We start from the raw sequence: 16,494 nt of genomic DNA on the forward strand, positions 1-16,494 counted from the left end.
ATTTTGAGGTCTAGGTTGCTTTGACTTTGCTTCACTTCAGACAGCTTCGGATTTTCACTTAGAGGCCTTGTGTCTTGCTCCAGTTGCTGGAATAATATTGCAACATCTCAGAATATATGATCATCTTAATTTATAGACTACAAGAGTAGTAGAACCTTCCTTCTCAATAAATTGCAGAAAGCAAATCCAAGTGGGAATACCCATTCAGAAATTAAATTCCTTCCAAAAAAATTTCATTTCTTTCTCATTTGAGCTTTGAGTGTTTGGCTCACGTATGACTTTGTTTCCAGGATCCCTTACATATAGGCAATTATAAACGATGAACAAAACCATTTTGTTTTTTAATAGGGTAGAAATAGGTCCAAAAATTAAAAGCAGCTAATGAACACTGATGGACCATTTTTCTGATGTTTATATAGGTGGTGGATTTTGGTTTATTTGTTTAGGGATTTTTTATTTTTTCAGTTTTGGGATTTTTGGGTTGGTTGGTTTGTTTGTATTCTGGGGGGTTGTTTTCATTTTGTTGTCCTTTTTCAGAGAAGCCTGATAACTTCAGTCTGTTTAGAGAATGGGGTATTCCTGGAGCATACTTTAATGGCCTTCATACATCTGTTCTTAGCTACACACATAAATAGCAGGACTCAAGAATATTTTTTTAATCAAACAATGACAGACTTACTTTGTAGATCAGAAGAAAGATTTTGTTTCAGCCTGACATAAATAAGAAACCAGTGACTGAAACCTCACAAAAGTTGTCTAGGATTTTTGTCTTTAAAACGCAAACAACAATTTTTTAAACAAATTCTGAATGTTGAATCTAGTCCATGCAACCTTCTGCACTTCCTTCAAGTATAGATGTCTTTTTAAGCTGCTCTGGCTCTTTGTGGGGGCTGTATGAGGTATTCCAATGAGAGCACATTCAAGGACCTGAAAAAATGCCTTTCAGACTGGTTTTTCAACTTTCTTCACCTCAGGGCAGCTTTTTACACAGTAGGGTTCATTGATGCCTTTAATTACGTTACCATTTGTAAACAAATCGGTGTTCTTCATGCAAGTCTTGAGAGACATTTGAGAATGTTTAAAGTCTACCCTTTGGAGCTGTTAGCTTGCTTTTGTAAATCTCAGTGACAGGTGTCATTCTGCAAGACTGCCTTGTATTTATACTGTAAAAAGGCACAAATTACATGAGAGCCTGCCTTCTCAATAAATTGCAGAAAGCAAATCCAAGTGGGAATACCCATTCAGAAATTTCTCAAACTTATCTGCATCAGTTGCGTTTTGTATGGTTTGTGATGGTGTCAAAATAGATGTTCTTTGTAACTCCAGTCCTTTGTATTTCAGTCCTTCAACTTTGCTGTTTTGCTTTTTGCCCTTCTACACAGTGTGTTATTGGGAGCAGATATGACTGTTCTTTTGCCTAGGACAAATTGCAGGGGGTCCAGTTCTGGTTATTTTCCTTTCCCATTAGAAAAAAACGAAATGAAGGCAGGGGGAAGGTGTCTGACCTGAGGAAAACTGAGTAGGTACTTAACTCTGAATAGTAGTGGCTGCCCCACTGAAATCTTATGGTGACTTGCAAGTTGTTCTAGTTCTGAAAAGCCATGCTGGATAAAACTAGAGGCCAGTGACCTTGCTAACAGCTGAACACAGCAAGTATTTGCTCCTAATTGGTATGGTATTCAGACATGGCTCGATCTGGAATTAACCTCTTTCAAATGCCCGGGTTGGTGATAGTGCATTAAAAAAAAGGTATTAGAATTTATTCGTAGAGGGGATGCATAGGACGTTAGGAGATGTGATAGAAGTCACATGACATCAGAGAAGTCAGAGAACTATGGAACGTTTTCTCCTTTCTCAGACAGTATGATCCATCAGCTTCTTGAAACCATAAACTTCTATTTCTAAAGGGCTGTCGTTCCACTCTGTTAGATGATCTTGCAATTCCAGCCTTCCATCTGGAACTACCAGACTGTGTGTCAACATTATTGTATCTAATGCCTTTGCCAAGATTTATACACTGTACCTGAGTTGTGCGTGTTTTCTCAGTCCATATATCATAAAAGAATGTCTGAATTCCATGAGAATTTAGTAGGTGACTATACCTGAATTTACAGAGGTGTTCATCTTTGCCATTTTTTTCAACAGTAATGCTTACTGCATACCTTTAAACAGTTCCTGTTTTCAGCTAAAGCAATTAAAGTCACGTGGTATATGGTTTTGTTGTTCTGTGAAGTTGCAAATTAGTATCTTAGGCTCAGGACTATATCCCTCAGTGTGGAAAGTGCTGCTGAGGGTAGCCTAGATGACCTCAAGGCCTGCATTATTAGCAGGTGCAGAATGCACAATGTGAATGTGGAAGGTGATGCTTCCCAGTCACCTTCCTTTGAAGCCTCTAAGGAGTCTGTGATTAACAGATGTCTGTCGTTACGTGTTTTTAGTAAAATGTAAACCCATTCTCTTGTAGCAATCTCCAGCTATGTTATCCTCAACCCCATAGCAATATACAGCATCAGATTGAAAGATATTTAGAATTGATCATACAAGCTCCTTCCTAGCTGAGACACTATACTAGTTTTTCCAGGTATTCTATTTGCCTTCCCTTTTTTAGTCTTCCCATTCATTTGATTTTTAATGCTGGGCCTGTTTGTTAGCTAAGCAAGTGCTATTTTTTTGGAAGTCTTCTGGAGAGCATGTATTTAAAAAAAAAAACATCCCTGTTCCAGATTGCCTCTTTGAACAGATCTATCAAACATAGGAGCAACCCCCAGAAATATTTACCAGGAGACTCACCTTTCTTGAAGTGACTCAAGCAAATAGGCTAAACAGTGCAATGTGGACCCACTGGTGGCCAGAATATGCTGTTGCCTTGGCTGTTCTGCTCGTGTGAGCATGTAATTTTCAGTCATTCTAGGAAACTTGATGCTTACCAGCTTCCTGTAACCTTTGGAGAAATGTAATTTAGATTAGTTTTGGAACTTCTCATCTGATACTTCTTTTATCACTAACACAACTTTTCAGCTTAGGGAATTGGTAGTGTGAGCTGCCTTTGGTTGTTAAATCTGAGATTTTTGAGAGAGCACTATTTCAAACTTCAGTGCTTCAGCTGCTATTCTCCATCATGCTTGCTGCATACCTGATCTGTGATTCATACATGGGCATGCTCTAAGGGGAAGGAAAGTTGTCTGCTTTTGGTACTTTGCTTCCAGAAGTAACAGTTACAGAAGGCTTTCTAATGCATATTCTTTTCCTGGTAAGACACTGTATTGGACTGGGAAGTATATCAGGAAAAAGTGGAAAATGATTTTCTGTGAGGTGTTTTCAGCTGTATAATTTTTAATGCTCCAGGTAGGTAGCAAAAAAACAGCAAACACCCTGGTTATGCAAGAAAGGTATTATATGTCCTTCATTTAGCATTAAATTTATTAGATAAAATGCTAATACTGGATCTTTGTTTAGGTTATGAAGCAAATATTTGGAGTGTAAAATATAGTATTTTTGGAAGAGGTCTTTTTCCTGTGTGTAATCAATGAGATGAACACCTTGCAAGCCATGTGATACCAATCTCTTTGCCAGTAGCTCCATCAGCAGCACAGGAAGGGAAGAAGAAATGGTGTAGGGACACAGGTTTAATCTTCCAGAGAAAGTGGTATTTTTCTTTTTTTTCTCCTAATTTGGGTAGAATTCTTTCCCTGACATTTTTCTTCTTAATTTTATTTTCAATAAATGAGTGATGTATTCAAGTATATACTTCATGGTTTTCAAAAATTCCCTAGATTTTCAGTTAATAGTTTAGTGGAAAAATGAAATGAATAATGAAAACCATGATTCATTTATTTCTGTAGGTTTTATATGCTGGACTGAGAAAACCTTTCTTTAAAGATAATGGTCCTTATATTAAAAAAAAAAGTCTTTGTGGAAGGAGAAAGACTTAATAGTCCTGGAAAATTTGTATTTAGTTGTATTGTAATAGTTTGGAATATGCCTTACAGGTGACTACCTGTGAAAGTTGAATTTTTTTTTGCAGTTAAATATTGGGGTGTAACCACTTACATTTCATACAAAGGAAAGTACTGCAATAACTCTCAGAGGAACTAAGGAGAATTGCATGCTTTTGGTGAAACGGATTTTTGTGTAAAGTAATACATTATTAGAACAGTGTCATCTCACTTGAGACAAAGTAGAACTCTCATAATCTGATTGGAGTGAGAATGAATTAGACAGAAGCCAAGATTAGTGTATGTATGCTAATACAAACTGATGCACTTCATTTTTCTCTCACAGATTGTCATACTGAAGGGCAGAATATCCTTTTCACAGATGGAGAATATATTAATCAAATAGCAGCATCTAGAGATGTAAGTTTTACAAATGATGGATAAACTATTTTTCTCTCAACTGGATTGTATTTTACAATATTTATAGCTTCCTTTTTCCTTCATGTTCAGCTTTTTCTTCACTAACACAACTGAGGAAGAAATACATGTAACTAGAAATAATGAGAAACTTCCATATTTGTGCAGAAAAAAAATAGTGTGTTGGTATTAATTCACACCATTTTGATTTGTGATTTTTTTTTATTTTTCAGATAAGTTTTAAAAAAACCTCCATTGCTCTTTCAGGAAAAAAAAAATTATACATTGAATAATGTCTTTTTAGTGTGTTCTACAGGTTCTTTGTAGGATAAGCTTCATTTAGAGCTTAAGGATACTTTCTTTCTTGATGTAATTACCTGTAATTGCTTTGGAACTTACTGGGGCATTTCAGACAGTTTTATTAGAAGAGATAGGAAATATACTACATTCCAGTTGATTTTTGTGTGAAAATTGCCTGCTGGCCTAACCTGTAGAAGCTGGAAGAAATGCTCCTACTAGGGACAAAACTTCAGTGGTGGTTATATTTTTTTCAGCAGACAGTTACTATGTTTTTAATTCTGGTGTGATTTCAGTAGTGAGAAATCTGTAAAATGGGGATGGGGTGAAACTGGGTTGTCAGCAGATACTAAAAATCAACTGTAAGAAAACCAGGAATAATCCATTTCCCTCCTGACAGAACAACTGTTGGGTTGTGTTTTTTTAACATGGCCAGATGAAGATACTCTGCACTTGTCAACAGAAAACTCTTCTAGCCAGTCTTTACCGCAGTCACTCTGAATTTTGGGTTCTGAATCAGAAGAAGTTGAGGGCTTAAACAGAGATGTAAATAGTTATAAAAGTAGGATTTCTACAGCAGTTCACTATTTTTGTAGTATTCATAGCATTTTCATAGAACTCAATATATGTTTCAGGAGTCAGATACTTGCTGCAGTTTGTCCTGATGGCTACTTTATTCTTTTCTCCTCTCTAGTAAGTTATGTTATGACAAATGTTACTTTATCAATGTGTCCTCTAGCATTTACTCTGAAATAATACTATGTTGATGCACTTGGGACTTAGAAAGTAAATTAATACAGTTCTTATACATTATAAAGTGGATTTTTGTATTTATTGCAGGATGGCTTTGTAGTGCGAATATTTGCCACAAGTACTGAGCCGGTATTGCAGCAAGAACTGCAGCTTAAGCTTGCAAGAAAATGCTTACATGCTTGTGGCATCTCATTGTTTGATCTGGAGAAAGATTTGCACATTATCAGTAAGTTCTCTTCTTTGAAAGTTAATTCTCAGAGTCAAACCCACACACCCATTTTGAACCACCTTTCTGTCTCTAGTACTATTCATGATTTTCCAGTATTTTCCTTCAGTTGTATAATAAATATATAATTGTTTGAAGCTTGGACTTTATAAAACATTAGTTAAGCTGTGGAACTCCTTGCTGTGGGTTAAAGTTAACAAGTTACAAGGGCCACTGACTGTATTAAAGGGAGAAAGAATTACTTTGAAAAACACATTGGCATCAGAATTTGAGGTGAAGAATTGGTGGTATTGAAGAAGGTATTTTGAAAAAATACCACTTGGCCTTTGCTTTGGGGTATTTTTGCTCTGTTGAGCTTGCTTTTGGCTCTGTCAGAACCAAAAAAAAAAAAACCATACTTGGTTACATGGACCAGCAGAGTTTGATAGATAACTGGTCTGTGAAACTGCGTGCTTAAACTGTTCAGTTAACACAATCTTACTTGCACAGGTACAGGGTTTGATGAGGAATCAGCTGTCCTTGGTGCTGGGAGAGAGTTTGCACTGATGAAAACTGCTAGTGGAAAGGTACTGAAAATGTTCTGTAGTAAATAGCAAATTGCACCTATAGATTTCTGTGTTTTTTAATGTAATCATTATTTTCCCTAATTTCTTGTTGCCTTTTCACTGTGTTAGAATGTATGTCTATGACTGTATTCAAATATATTTTTCAGAGTCTACTTTAAAACATAAAAGGCAAATAGTTATTTAAAAGCATAAACAGATAGTTGGAACCCCTGAGAAATCCATGACTTGAATTTATAGCAACTTTTGCAGTCAGTCTTCCTGACTGAGGAGCTTTGTTTTAAATTTTGGGAAAACAAGGAAAGATTTGGGGAAAAAAAGGGAAAAATTTGGGAAAAAATTGCCTTCTGTCTACAAATGATGTGTTAGCACCTTTGAAAATTTTACTACCTCATAACTTTCCATTGTCTGACTATACTAATTTATTTAAATCCCATCCTGATTTTTTTTCTGATCCTTTAGAGAATTATTGATTCCCCTGTGTAAATTTTTCAATTGATTTCTTTAAACCTGTTCTTAATGATTTGATATGTTGTTCTGCTACAGTGGAGATTTTTTTAGAGGCATTTGCATATTCATGGAAATTCAGAAAATAGTACTGTCACTGACTCTTTACATTATTTACTGTATTTCTATTTCGGAGTGAAAGACTAATGCTATTTATCATGTAGAAGCGTAGTTCTTAATTACATGTTCAAAATAGTTTTATTGAAATGAAGGCCTTGCTCTTCTGCTGTCAGAACAGTGAGATTGTTGAAAATATTAACGAGTAAATATTTTTTGAGAAAAGTTAATGGTATGTAACAGAATTTGATCAAATAGTACTCTTAAGCATTGAGGGAGACAGATTAAGTTGATCATTCAATTATCAAAAATGCCTGTTCAGTATAAAATTAACAAATATCTTGAGTTTGGTCTATAAAAAAGTTGTCTGTTGAGGTAGGAAACACAATATATAAGGCAATGTAAAATGGGGCTTTAGGTGCCTCATAGGTTGACATACTAATTTTATAGAGCTGTTGAGTTGCATGGTTCTAAAAGAAACTTTTTAGTTTGTGTCACTATTTTTTGTGTTTGTTCATGTGAAATACCCTGTTATTTATGTAGTTGGTGGCCACCGTGCATTTAGTAATAATGTTTTACAAATGTGTTGAAGCATATTAAAATATGTAGTAATTTGTTATTTTAAATTGATTTTATTGTTATAATACCATCTTATTTTCACACGGACCAGACATTTTTGTGAAGTGTTTTAAATGCTTAGTTTTCTCTGAGTAGTTTCTTCTGTTCTTTCTTGTGTGTTCAACTCATCTAGCCAAACAATTATATATGAAAACTCACTCAGTGGCTCAGTAGAAAGTACATTTCAAAACAATCCAACCTAAGAATCTAATCAGAATATTCCCCCATTAAGTCAGAATTGATGGGTTTGAGACAGAGATACTGAAATGGCATAAACAAAGTTAGGAAGAGTGTGGTGTGGTTCGAAATGAAAGGATTTAAAAACAATACAACTTTGAGAATTATGTAATCTTGAAGTGCTGTAGCATAACTAAAACTGATAAACTTTTTTCTCCTAGATTTATTATACTGGCAAATATCAGAGCCTTGGAATCAAACAGGGTGGCCCTTCAGCTGGCAAATGGGTTGAACTCCCAATCACAAAATCTCCAAAGATTATTCAGTTTTCTGTTGGACATGATGGCTCACATGCCTTACTTGTTGCTGAGGATGGAAGCATATTCTTCACAGGTTCTGCTAGTAAAGGAGAGGATGGTGAATCAAGTATGTATCATTGCTTGCTTGACCAGTGGTTGGTCAAAAGCCTCTTTAAGAGTTTTTAATTTGAAAAAAAGAGTTTTAGCGCTTTCTGGGAACATGTAAGCATGCCATTTGTGCTGGAGATTATGCTGGCCACAAGTCCTGACAGCCAGTGCCAGAACCTCTCCCAGCTACAGAATCCAATCTGTGTTTTCCCACAGTTTGTTGTGTAGTGGAAGTACTATTTTAGCGTTGTCCCAAAAAAAGATAGTCATAAATTTGGTCAAAAGGCCATGCTGTCTGCCTGGGACTGGAAAAACTGGAGCCAAACTTTTGCCTCTTTGCTCTTGTTTTATTGAGCTTTGGAAATGGGTGTTTTACTGGCTGGTGGAGAGGTGCATTGATGAGAGCTTGTAGAAGCAGATCTTCTGTGTTTGATCAAGCAGAATTCTTCAGACGTTAAACTTAACAGATTAATTTGACCTTCAGACCAAAAAATGCCTCATCAATATAAAATTAACACATTTCCTAGTCTTCATTTCTATAGCTGTGTGTGTAGGATGAAATACACTTTGTAAGACAATTAAAGATAACTTTAAGTGCCCTGAAGCTGTGATCTGCTGTGATATTAAATTACATACTTCACTTTAGGAAACAGATGGTAGATGATGATGTGGTAGATGAATAATTAAAGTGTTTTGAAATACTTGAAGAATCATTTCTAAAGCATACATGATCTAATCATGTCTTTGCTTGCCATTGAATTTTTTAAGAGGAACCAGCATAATCCAATAAAAATTAGACCAGGAAATTGTACATATAGTTAGTTGTTTGGGTTTTTTTCATTAGCGGTCTGCAAACTAATTATGCATCTGATGGTTTGGGGATTTTTTTGTAGATTTACTTGCACTTTATTTCTTTATTTGAAGCTAAAAGCAGACGGCAATCAAAACCATATAAGCCTAAAAAGATTATTAAAATGGAAGGAAAGATTGTCATATCGACAGCGTGCAATAATGGAAGCAGTTCTGTAATTTCCAAAGATGGAGAACTCTACATGTTTGGAAAAGATGCCATTTACTCTGACAGTACAAGTAAGTTAATACTGTTATTTTAAATTATTTTTCAGCTGAAGTAATTGAAATCAGTCCGGAAGTTTTTAGCCCATGAAAGTATTGTGTGTTTCTTACTTTCCTAATGTACTTGTGACATTCTGTTGATTCAGACAAATATGACAGAAGGGTAGAAAAAGGCAGTTTCCTAAAGTTCTGTAAAAGAATTTAGCAGCAGAGGTGACAAATATGCAAATTAATTCTTCCACTAAGGAGAAATAAAAAGAAATTAACTTGTATTAATCTGACACAAGAAGGCCACACAGGAAAGTCACAGAAATAAGATGTGCTTTGCTATGGACAAAGGTGATCCTGTACACCACAGTTTAAGTAAAAAATATTAATGACTTTTTAATCATTAAAAAGTCCAATGGCTTTATGACTCTTTTACAATTCTTTTTCAAAACAAGTTATTTGCAGCACTTTTAGGTTTGCTTTTGACTTTTCATATTTTGCCGGACAAGTTGCCTAGGCCTAGTTCTCCTTTCACTTTTTATTCTAACACTTGTTTTTTTATCTGTTTTTCTCCCTTGCTGTAAATTTTTAAATTGTCAGTATACACTAACAGTTTTGTTACATCATTGAGTTTCTTTCTTTGCTAGAAAGTGCAATTTGTCACTTAAATGTTTTATGTCTTTTAGGTTTAGTAACAGATTTGAAAGGCCATTTTGTGACTCAAGTAGCCATGGGCAAAGCTCACACCTGTGTGTTAATGAAGAATGGAGAAGTGTGGACATTTGGAGTAAATAATAAGGGACAGTGTGGCCGAGACACAGGCTCTATGAGCCAGGGAGGAAAAGGTATGGGATCTTGATGTTTATTTTGCTTTTTCTTTTGTGTGCTGGCAAATACCAGAAGTGAAAAAGCTAAACATTTTATTATAAAATGTAATTGCAACACTAAAGCTTGAATGCATAAAACCTGATTCAAAAGATCAAGCATGCACAGAGAGACTTCAAAAAAGGCACTGTGCTGGCTGAGCAGGCAAATCGGGCATTCCTAGTCATTCCTTTTAAAACCTCATCTGTGAGTGTTCTTCAGAGCTCCAGCAGTAAGCCACTGTTCATAGACACGTAGAATAGCTTGAGGTGGAAGTGATCAAGTGATCTTTTAAAGGTCATTTAATGCAACCCCCTGGCAATGAGCAGGGACATCTTGAACTAGATCAGGTTGGTCAGAGCCCTGTCTAACCTGTCCTTACTTCTCTGGGTAACCAGAACCCTCTCGGGCCTCAGAAGGTAAATATTTATTTCAATATCTTAATTAGGGTTTGGAGTTGAGAACATGGCAACAGCAATGGATGAAGACCTGGAAGAGGAACTGGATGAAAAAGATGAGAAGTCCATGATGTGTCCTCCTGGCATGCATAAATGGAAGCTGGAGCAGTGTATGGTGTGCACTGTATGTGGAGATTGCACAGGCTATGGAGCCAGCTGTGTTAGTAGTGGGCGTCCTGATAGAGTACCTGGAGGGTAAGCAAATGTGTGGGAATGTGGGTGGCTAAAGCAGTTCTTGAATGTGATCCAAGTTGAAATGTCTATCTAAAGTAACTTTATAGCTAATTATATAGTTGTATGTGCTTTTACAATCAGAAATGGTTTAAAATTTCTGTAAATAGCTTATGGCTGCAAGTGATGAAGTTTTAAAAACTGGTTTTTACTTGTAGTAATGTATGTGTAGAACTACATGTAAGCATGTAGTTCTTTACTGGAAGCTCTTGGATATGGGCACCAATATAATTTCTGTCTCTTGACAGAGCTGCTGGCTCAGGATAGCCTTTCTTTATCCTGTGATGGAAGTTTATCTTGCTGTTCTAGTTGCTTTTATTTGTTACTTCTTAGTTGAGCTGCAGATGGCAACTGCGTCACCATTACTATTTCTTCAGCATTTTGTGTGCTCATTGTTTCCTTGTTCATGTTTTCATATGGCATATATGAAATTAAGTAAAGTTAATGCTGAGAAGTCAATTCAGTGGCTGGTCAGTGTATGGTCCTGGCACCATTCAACAGCAGCTAGGATTCAAACTAGCTGTCCTTCCTCTTTATCTCGGGAAAACTTGCATGTCCACAGGTAGAACAAAGTAATAATCTATGTTTTAATTACAAAGGCATCAGTAATGCACAAAAATTAATGATGGTGATAAAGCAACTCTGTTTGCTGCAGAATCTGTGGCTGTGGCTCAGGTGAGTCAGGCTGTGCTGTGTGTGGCTGCTGCAAGGCGTGTGCTAGAGAACTGGATGGCCAGGAAGCAAGGCAAAGAGGAATCCTTGATGCTGTAAAAGAGATGATACCTTTAGATCTCTTGCTAGGTAAGTGATATGAAATTAGCAAAATGGTTTTTAATTTTCATTTTGTCTGCACTTTTTTTCCCCTCAGTACATTTGTTTGCACACTATTGTTACAGGACACTTACAGCAAAATGTTAAAATGGTTCTTAACAGTCAGATTCATTTATTGGTGATATAGCAAAGTGGGATCATTCTGTTAAGTGAACTGTTCTAAGCTTACCCTTACTATAATCACTGGTGCCACTTTGTAACCTCTGTACTTATGATACTAATGTTGATACTTCAAAGTTGTTCTTGTCCTTTTTGATATCCTGAAAATTTTTCTGTAATGTTTTCTTCAGGACTTAAGCATTCTTAAACTAAAACATGGGTAATTCATGTAATACTTTTTAGAAATATAGACAATCATGGACTTGGTTTAGTAATACTTTCTGAAACTTTTTAGGGGAGAATGGAGATATCCCTGACAACATGTAACTATATATATATATGTGTATGTATGTATATGCCTAACTACTACTTAGTGATGTTGGAAATGTCAGCTTCATGAAAACCAGGAAATTAGGAGATAAAACTTAGAACTCCTCCAAATTTACTCAGATCCTTTTTGTTTATTGTCAGGGCCATATAAAGAGCAGCTAGTAAGTAGGTTTTCAGTTTTCATTTACTTCTTTTAGGGTTTATTGCCACAATAACAATTTCAAAGATAATATTGCTTATTTTATTTTCTTAATCTATTCAGCTGTCCCTGTTCCTGGAGTTAATATTGAGGAACACCTTCAGTTACGTCAAGAAGAAAAGCGGCAACGTGTAATTAGGAGACATAGATTGGAAGAAGGAAGAGGTGAGTGACTGACTGAGGAAGGGCTTGAATAGCTTAAGAAACTTTTGAGTCTGTTTCCTAAGAATGAAAATAGTCTTCCTCCAGCGAGCCTGTACAGTGATCAAATTAAATCAGATCCTAAGTAGGTAGTTTATGTAGCATGCTTTTAGAAAAAGGTGAAAAATCTATGTGTTTAATAAAGTCTGCATATAAGAATCAGAATTTTAATGATGGAGTGTTTTATGTCACTTTCACAAGTCAATTTTTATTTTTTTTCTGTTTCCTAGTTGAATGATTGTTTTTTAAAATGTAGGTCCTAAAACATATTTATATGAAGAAAGAACTACAAGCCTATCCCGTGCCATTTATCTATTGTATGAATTATCTAATTAATGTAATAAATTATTCCATTTCTGTTGTATAATAGTAGGCAGAATTTTCTTTTATAAAATGAACTTTACTGTATTTAAATATTATGAGAATATTGACTCAGACTGAATTAATAAAACAAAACACCACTGCAACATTTCAAAATTTTCTTACGTTTTAGCTACGTCATTGTTGATTTTCCACACAATAATGTACCTGGAGAACTTTTCAGTACTCTTCGTGTTCTAAAATGTCTCAGTGTCTTGTCAAATTAAATTTGAGAAATTTAGACTGATGTAAACTGTAATATTTTTGTAAAGAATGATGATGTGGTTACTAAAATTATTGTGTGTTGAGAAGAGGAATAACTTACTGGGATGTACATTCTTTCAAGTTCCTGCTGTGTTAGTAAATACCACTTTGATTCTTCTTTTATGAATTAGATACTGGTTTTACTTGAATACAAAATGTGCCTTGTAATTCAAATTATTTCCTAGATTGTGCCAGTTACTCTTGTGATGTGAATTGTGCCTTTATTATACTTGCATTAAGAAATTGCTGGTTTTAACCACAAACAAGGAGCAACAAGAAAGAGAAAGCTTGTAGTTGCCTATGCTTACAGAAAAGGATGGAATATTTATTTTTCTTTGCATCTTTGTGGCTAATTTTAGCTGCGAGGTGACGAGAGGAAGCCTTTGTTTAGGTCATGTCATAGCTGCTGCATGCTGCTGGCAAGTGTTAGGTGCAGCTAACAATTTTTTCTTGAATCCTGATTAAATGCCCAGGAATTATTGAAAGGTGCCACTGTTCAGCTCATCAGTGATGACAGAGCTGGGAGGTAAATCTCAGTTAAAAGAAAAAAGAGTGGCAGAAAAAAATTTACATTTGCTTCTATTTCCGTGGTTAGAAGTAGAACCAGAGCAGTTTATTCCTTCTGTATGCCATCTGTTTCAAAAAGCAAAAAAAGATCAGTTGAACAGTATCAGGACTGTACTCTTATGGTTGGTTTTATAGGTGTATGGGTGAAAGGAGGTCATAGTGAGGTGGGGATTGGTCTTTTCTCCCAGGCAACCAGTGACAGGACAGGAGGACAGTCGTACACTGCATTAGGGAAGGCTTAGACTGGACATTTGGGGGAAGTTCTTCACAGAAAGGTGATTAGGAATTGGAATTGGCTGCACAGGGATGTGGAGGAGTCACCATTCCTGAAGGTGTTTAAGGGAAGGCTGGATGTGGTGCTTAGTACCATGGGGTATTTGATCATAGGTTGGACTCAATGATCTTGAAGGTCTTTTCCAACCTAGTTGAGCCTGTGATTCTGTGTAAGGTCTGCAGCTAAAAAGATATTGTTGGCCAGCTTGTTGCATACATTTGTGTTACGTTCTCTGTCTAAAGAGTGTTGAAATCTCGTAACTGTGTGGCTGTGGGAGGTAGTGGGTATGCCAGTCTGGAGGGGTTGGAGCATAGCCTCCTGTTTTGGTTCAGAATGACTTGTGATAAAGCTGGGAACAGTGTTTCACAAATGCTTAGAGATCTTGATTTATATAATCAGGTATGACTATTTGATTTGATAATCCATTTTGATTTGCATAATCAGATTAAAGAGCTTTTGTGCTTCTCCATCCAAATGCTGCAGTTTTTCATTAATGAGTTGGTGCAAAAGAGTTAGCACCATTCTTGACAACTCTTATGATGCTGCTTTTTTCATAAGAAAGAACAAGAACATTTAAATTTACTAGATTTCTTGTGCAAAAGGTTTTGCAGTCTGATAAAACCATATATAACATGTTAAAAGAACAGGCAGGTTACTTGTTGCTTAGTTTTCCCAAGAGTTCTAGTATATGTGCATATGTAACTGGACAAATCTATTGGGAGATCCAAAGAAAACTTTCAGCCTTTCAGTGTTCTGAAAACACTGCTTAATAAGTTAAAGGCTGGATCAGCTCTTTAGGGCCTTTCCTTAGGGTACACAGTCTTTAGTCTGTCAGGATTCCAATTTCTGGGTTATTGAGTGTGCGAATGTGTGTCTTTTGTTCTTTTATAAGAAACAAAGCATGTGTAGTTTATGATAGTCAAGAATGGGATCCATCACCAAATGTTGCTGCACGCTCTTTAGTTCAAGTTGGTGCCGTTTATTCAATACAAATATTTTCAGTAAATCTTGAATGTCTTGTGAACAAGAGGACTATGAAAGCTTTAAAAATACAGCAATGTTTCATTCCTATAACAGTCATACAAATAAAACAAAAAATCACAAAGAAACCTCTCACCTATTTGCCCACTGAACGAGTTGAAATAGGACTAGAGGTTAGGAGAGAGGTGTAAGAGCACAAGTGCTGGGGTCATACTGATTTTTCACTTGTGTAATTGTTCTTCTTTACCAAAGCTCTACATTTAGTCCTTTTACAGTGACCTCTGATACAAAAATATGTTCTTGGGGTCCACTTGAATTAAGATATGTCTGCAGGTGAGACAATAATTTAATTCCTTCACAAGATTAGTTGTGGTCTCTTGTATTGAAGAAGATAAGAATGCTTATCTTTATTTGCATTTATCAGAAACTGCTAACTCTGAATTTGAATGTTCAGTGGTAGTTGTTGTTAATAGCTGCAATATCAATGACCTGGTTCAATGTTACTGTCACAAGCAATTAACTCTCTTCTCACACATCACCCAAGTAGCCTGCCACTGTTGTAAGGGACCTGAATACATGCTGCTCAGCAGCAGCACACTGAGTAACTCGAGAAATTTTAAGTGCTTATGCTGAAGATTTCTTTGTTTTTTACCTTGAAATGAGTCACAAACTATAGTTGCTTTGATGGAATTGTACCAGCCAATAATTTTTATGTCTTGAATCAGTTATTCATGTTGCTGTATTCAAGAAAAAAATTCTGCTTTAGTGAAAAAATAGATCCTTTAAATTAAGAGTGGATTAAAAAAATGTTTGTTTGGGATAATCAGCTATTTTAAAAAGTTTGTTATTTTCTTAATATTTATTATAGTTCATTGCTCTTTTCTGCACACAAGTGACTGTGACAAGCAGTGAAGAGGGCTCAAAATCAATTCCACATTTTTGAGTAGAGTGTATGACCTGAGAAATAAAGCCAGCTGTGTATTCGTCAGAGCTTTATGCTAAATGATAATATCTCAACATAATTATTGATGGAATTATCTCATCTCTTCACTGTCTCTGGTCTTCTTGTGAGAAGTGAAGGAGCTGATTTTCCATATGGTGAAGTGTTTTTTGTTTTTCAAGCTGGTTTGGTGAGAGTAATGAGAGATGAATATGGAAATAGTTGCACTTAATTGTTTTCTGTGGCAATGAAGGAATTTTGTATGTTCGAATGTTCAGAACATGGATATTATTTTTTTTTTCTTTCCTGTGAAACTAGTTTTTTCATCATGGGGGCATTAAATTATGCCTTAATAAATCACAGAAATCTGTGGGTCACATTGTACAATTAATGTAATGAACCTGAGACAAGCTTTTTCTGAGAGAGCTCATCTTGAAAGCTGTTCATGAGACTTTTTCAGATTGGTATTTGAAGTGATAGAAGTTGGAGTAGTCAAAGATTTCCATTTATCACTTGAAGATAATTCTGGGGTTTTTTTTTTCAGAAGGCGATGAGAATGTTAAAATAGCTTTTTAAGCTGTATTTAACTAATAAGCTAAAAAAATACAGAAATGGTTATCAATGCAGTGATAATAAATGGTCTCATGCTCCACTGGTATTTCACTACTACTCTTTCTCAACCTATGATGTAAAAAGGTCTTAGATGATCATTACTGAGATGCAGATTTGGTGTGTAATTAAGTATGGTTTAGCTTTTGATGCCCTTACAGAAAGGGAAAATTAATTTTCATCACTCTTATCCTACTTGCAACAGCAAAGAACCCTCAGAAAATTGATTAACTTTAGTCCAGGCTGCTCTGTTTTAAGACAGTATTA

At 35.7% G+C, this 16,494-nt stretch overlaps 1 protein-coding gene across 14 annotated transcripts in view; it reads left to right on the forward strand.

The window, feature by feature from the left end:
* Positions 1 to 16,494, forward strand: part of MYCBP2 (MYC binding protein 2) — a 172,317-nt gene that overhangs the window by 39,975 nt on the left and 115,848 nt on the right. For 13 of the 14 annotated variants that reach the window (XM_058829727.1, XM_058829743.1, XM_058829768.1 and 10 more), the window contains exons 9-17: positions 4,282 to 4,355; positions 5,490 to 5,628; positions 6,118 to 6,194; positions 7,772 to 7,976; positions 8,882 to 9,046; positions 9,706 to 9,864; positions 10,332 to 10,536; positions 11,228 to 11,373; positions 12,095 to 12,196. In XM_058829727.1, the coding sequence (XP_058685710.1) occupies positions 4,282 to 4,355; positions 5,490 to 5,628; positions 6,118 to 6,194; positions 7,772 to 7,976; positions 8,882 to 9,046; positions 9,706 to 9,864; positions 10,332 to 10,536; positions 11,228 to 11,373; positions 12,095 to 12,196 (1,272 nt within the window). Of the gene's footprint in view, positions 1 to 4,281; positions 4,356 to 5,489; positions 5,629 to 6,117; positions 6,195 to 7,771; positions 7,977 to 8,850; positions 9,047 to 9,705; positions 9,865 to 10,331; positions 10,537 to 11,227; positions 11,374 to 12,094; positions 12,197 to 16,494 lie in introns of those variants that run through there. The other variant, XM_058829831.1, reaches the window with a different exon arrangement.

The sequence above is a fragment of the Poecile atricapillus genome, chromosome 1 (genome assembly GCF_030490865.1).
Source record: "Poecile atricapillus isolate bPoeAtr1 chromosome 1, bPoeAtr1.hap1, whole genome shotgun sequence".
Classification (NCBI taxonomy): domain Eukaryota; kingdom Metazoa; phylum Chordata; class Aves; order Passeriformes; family Paridae; genus Poecile; species Poecile atricapillus.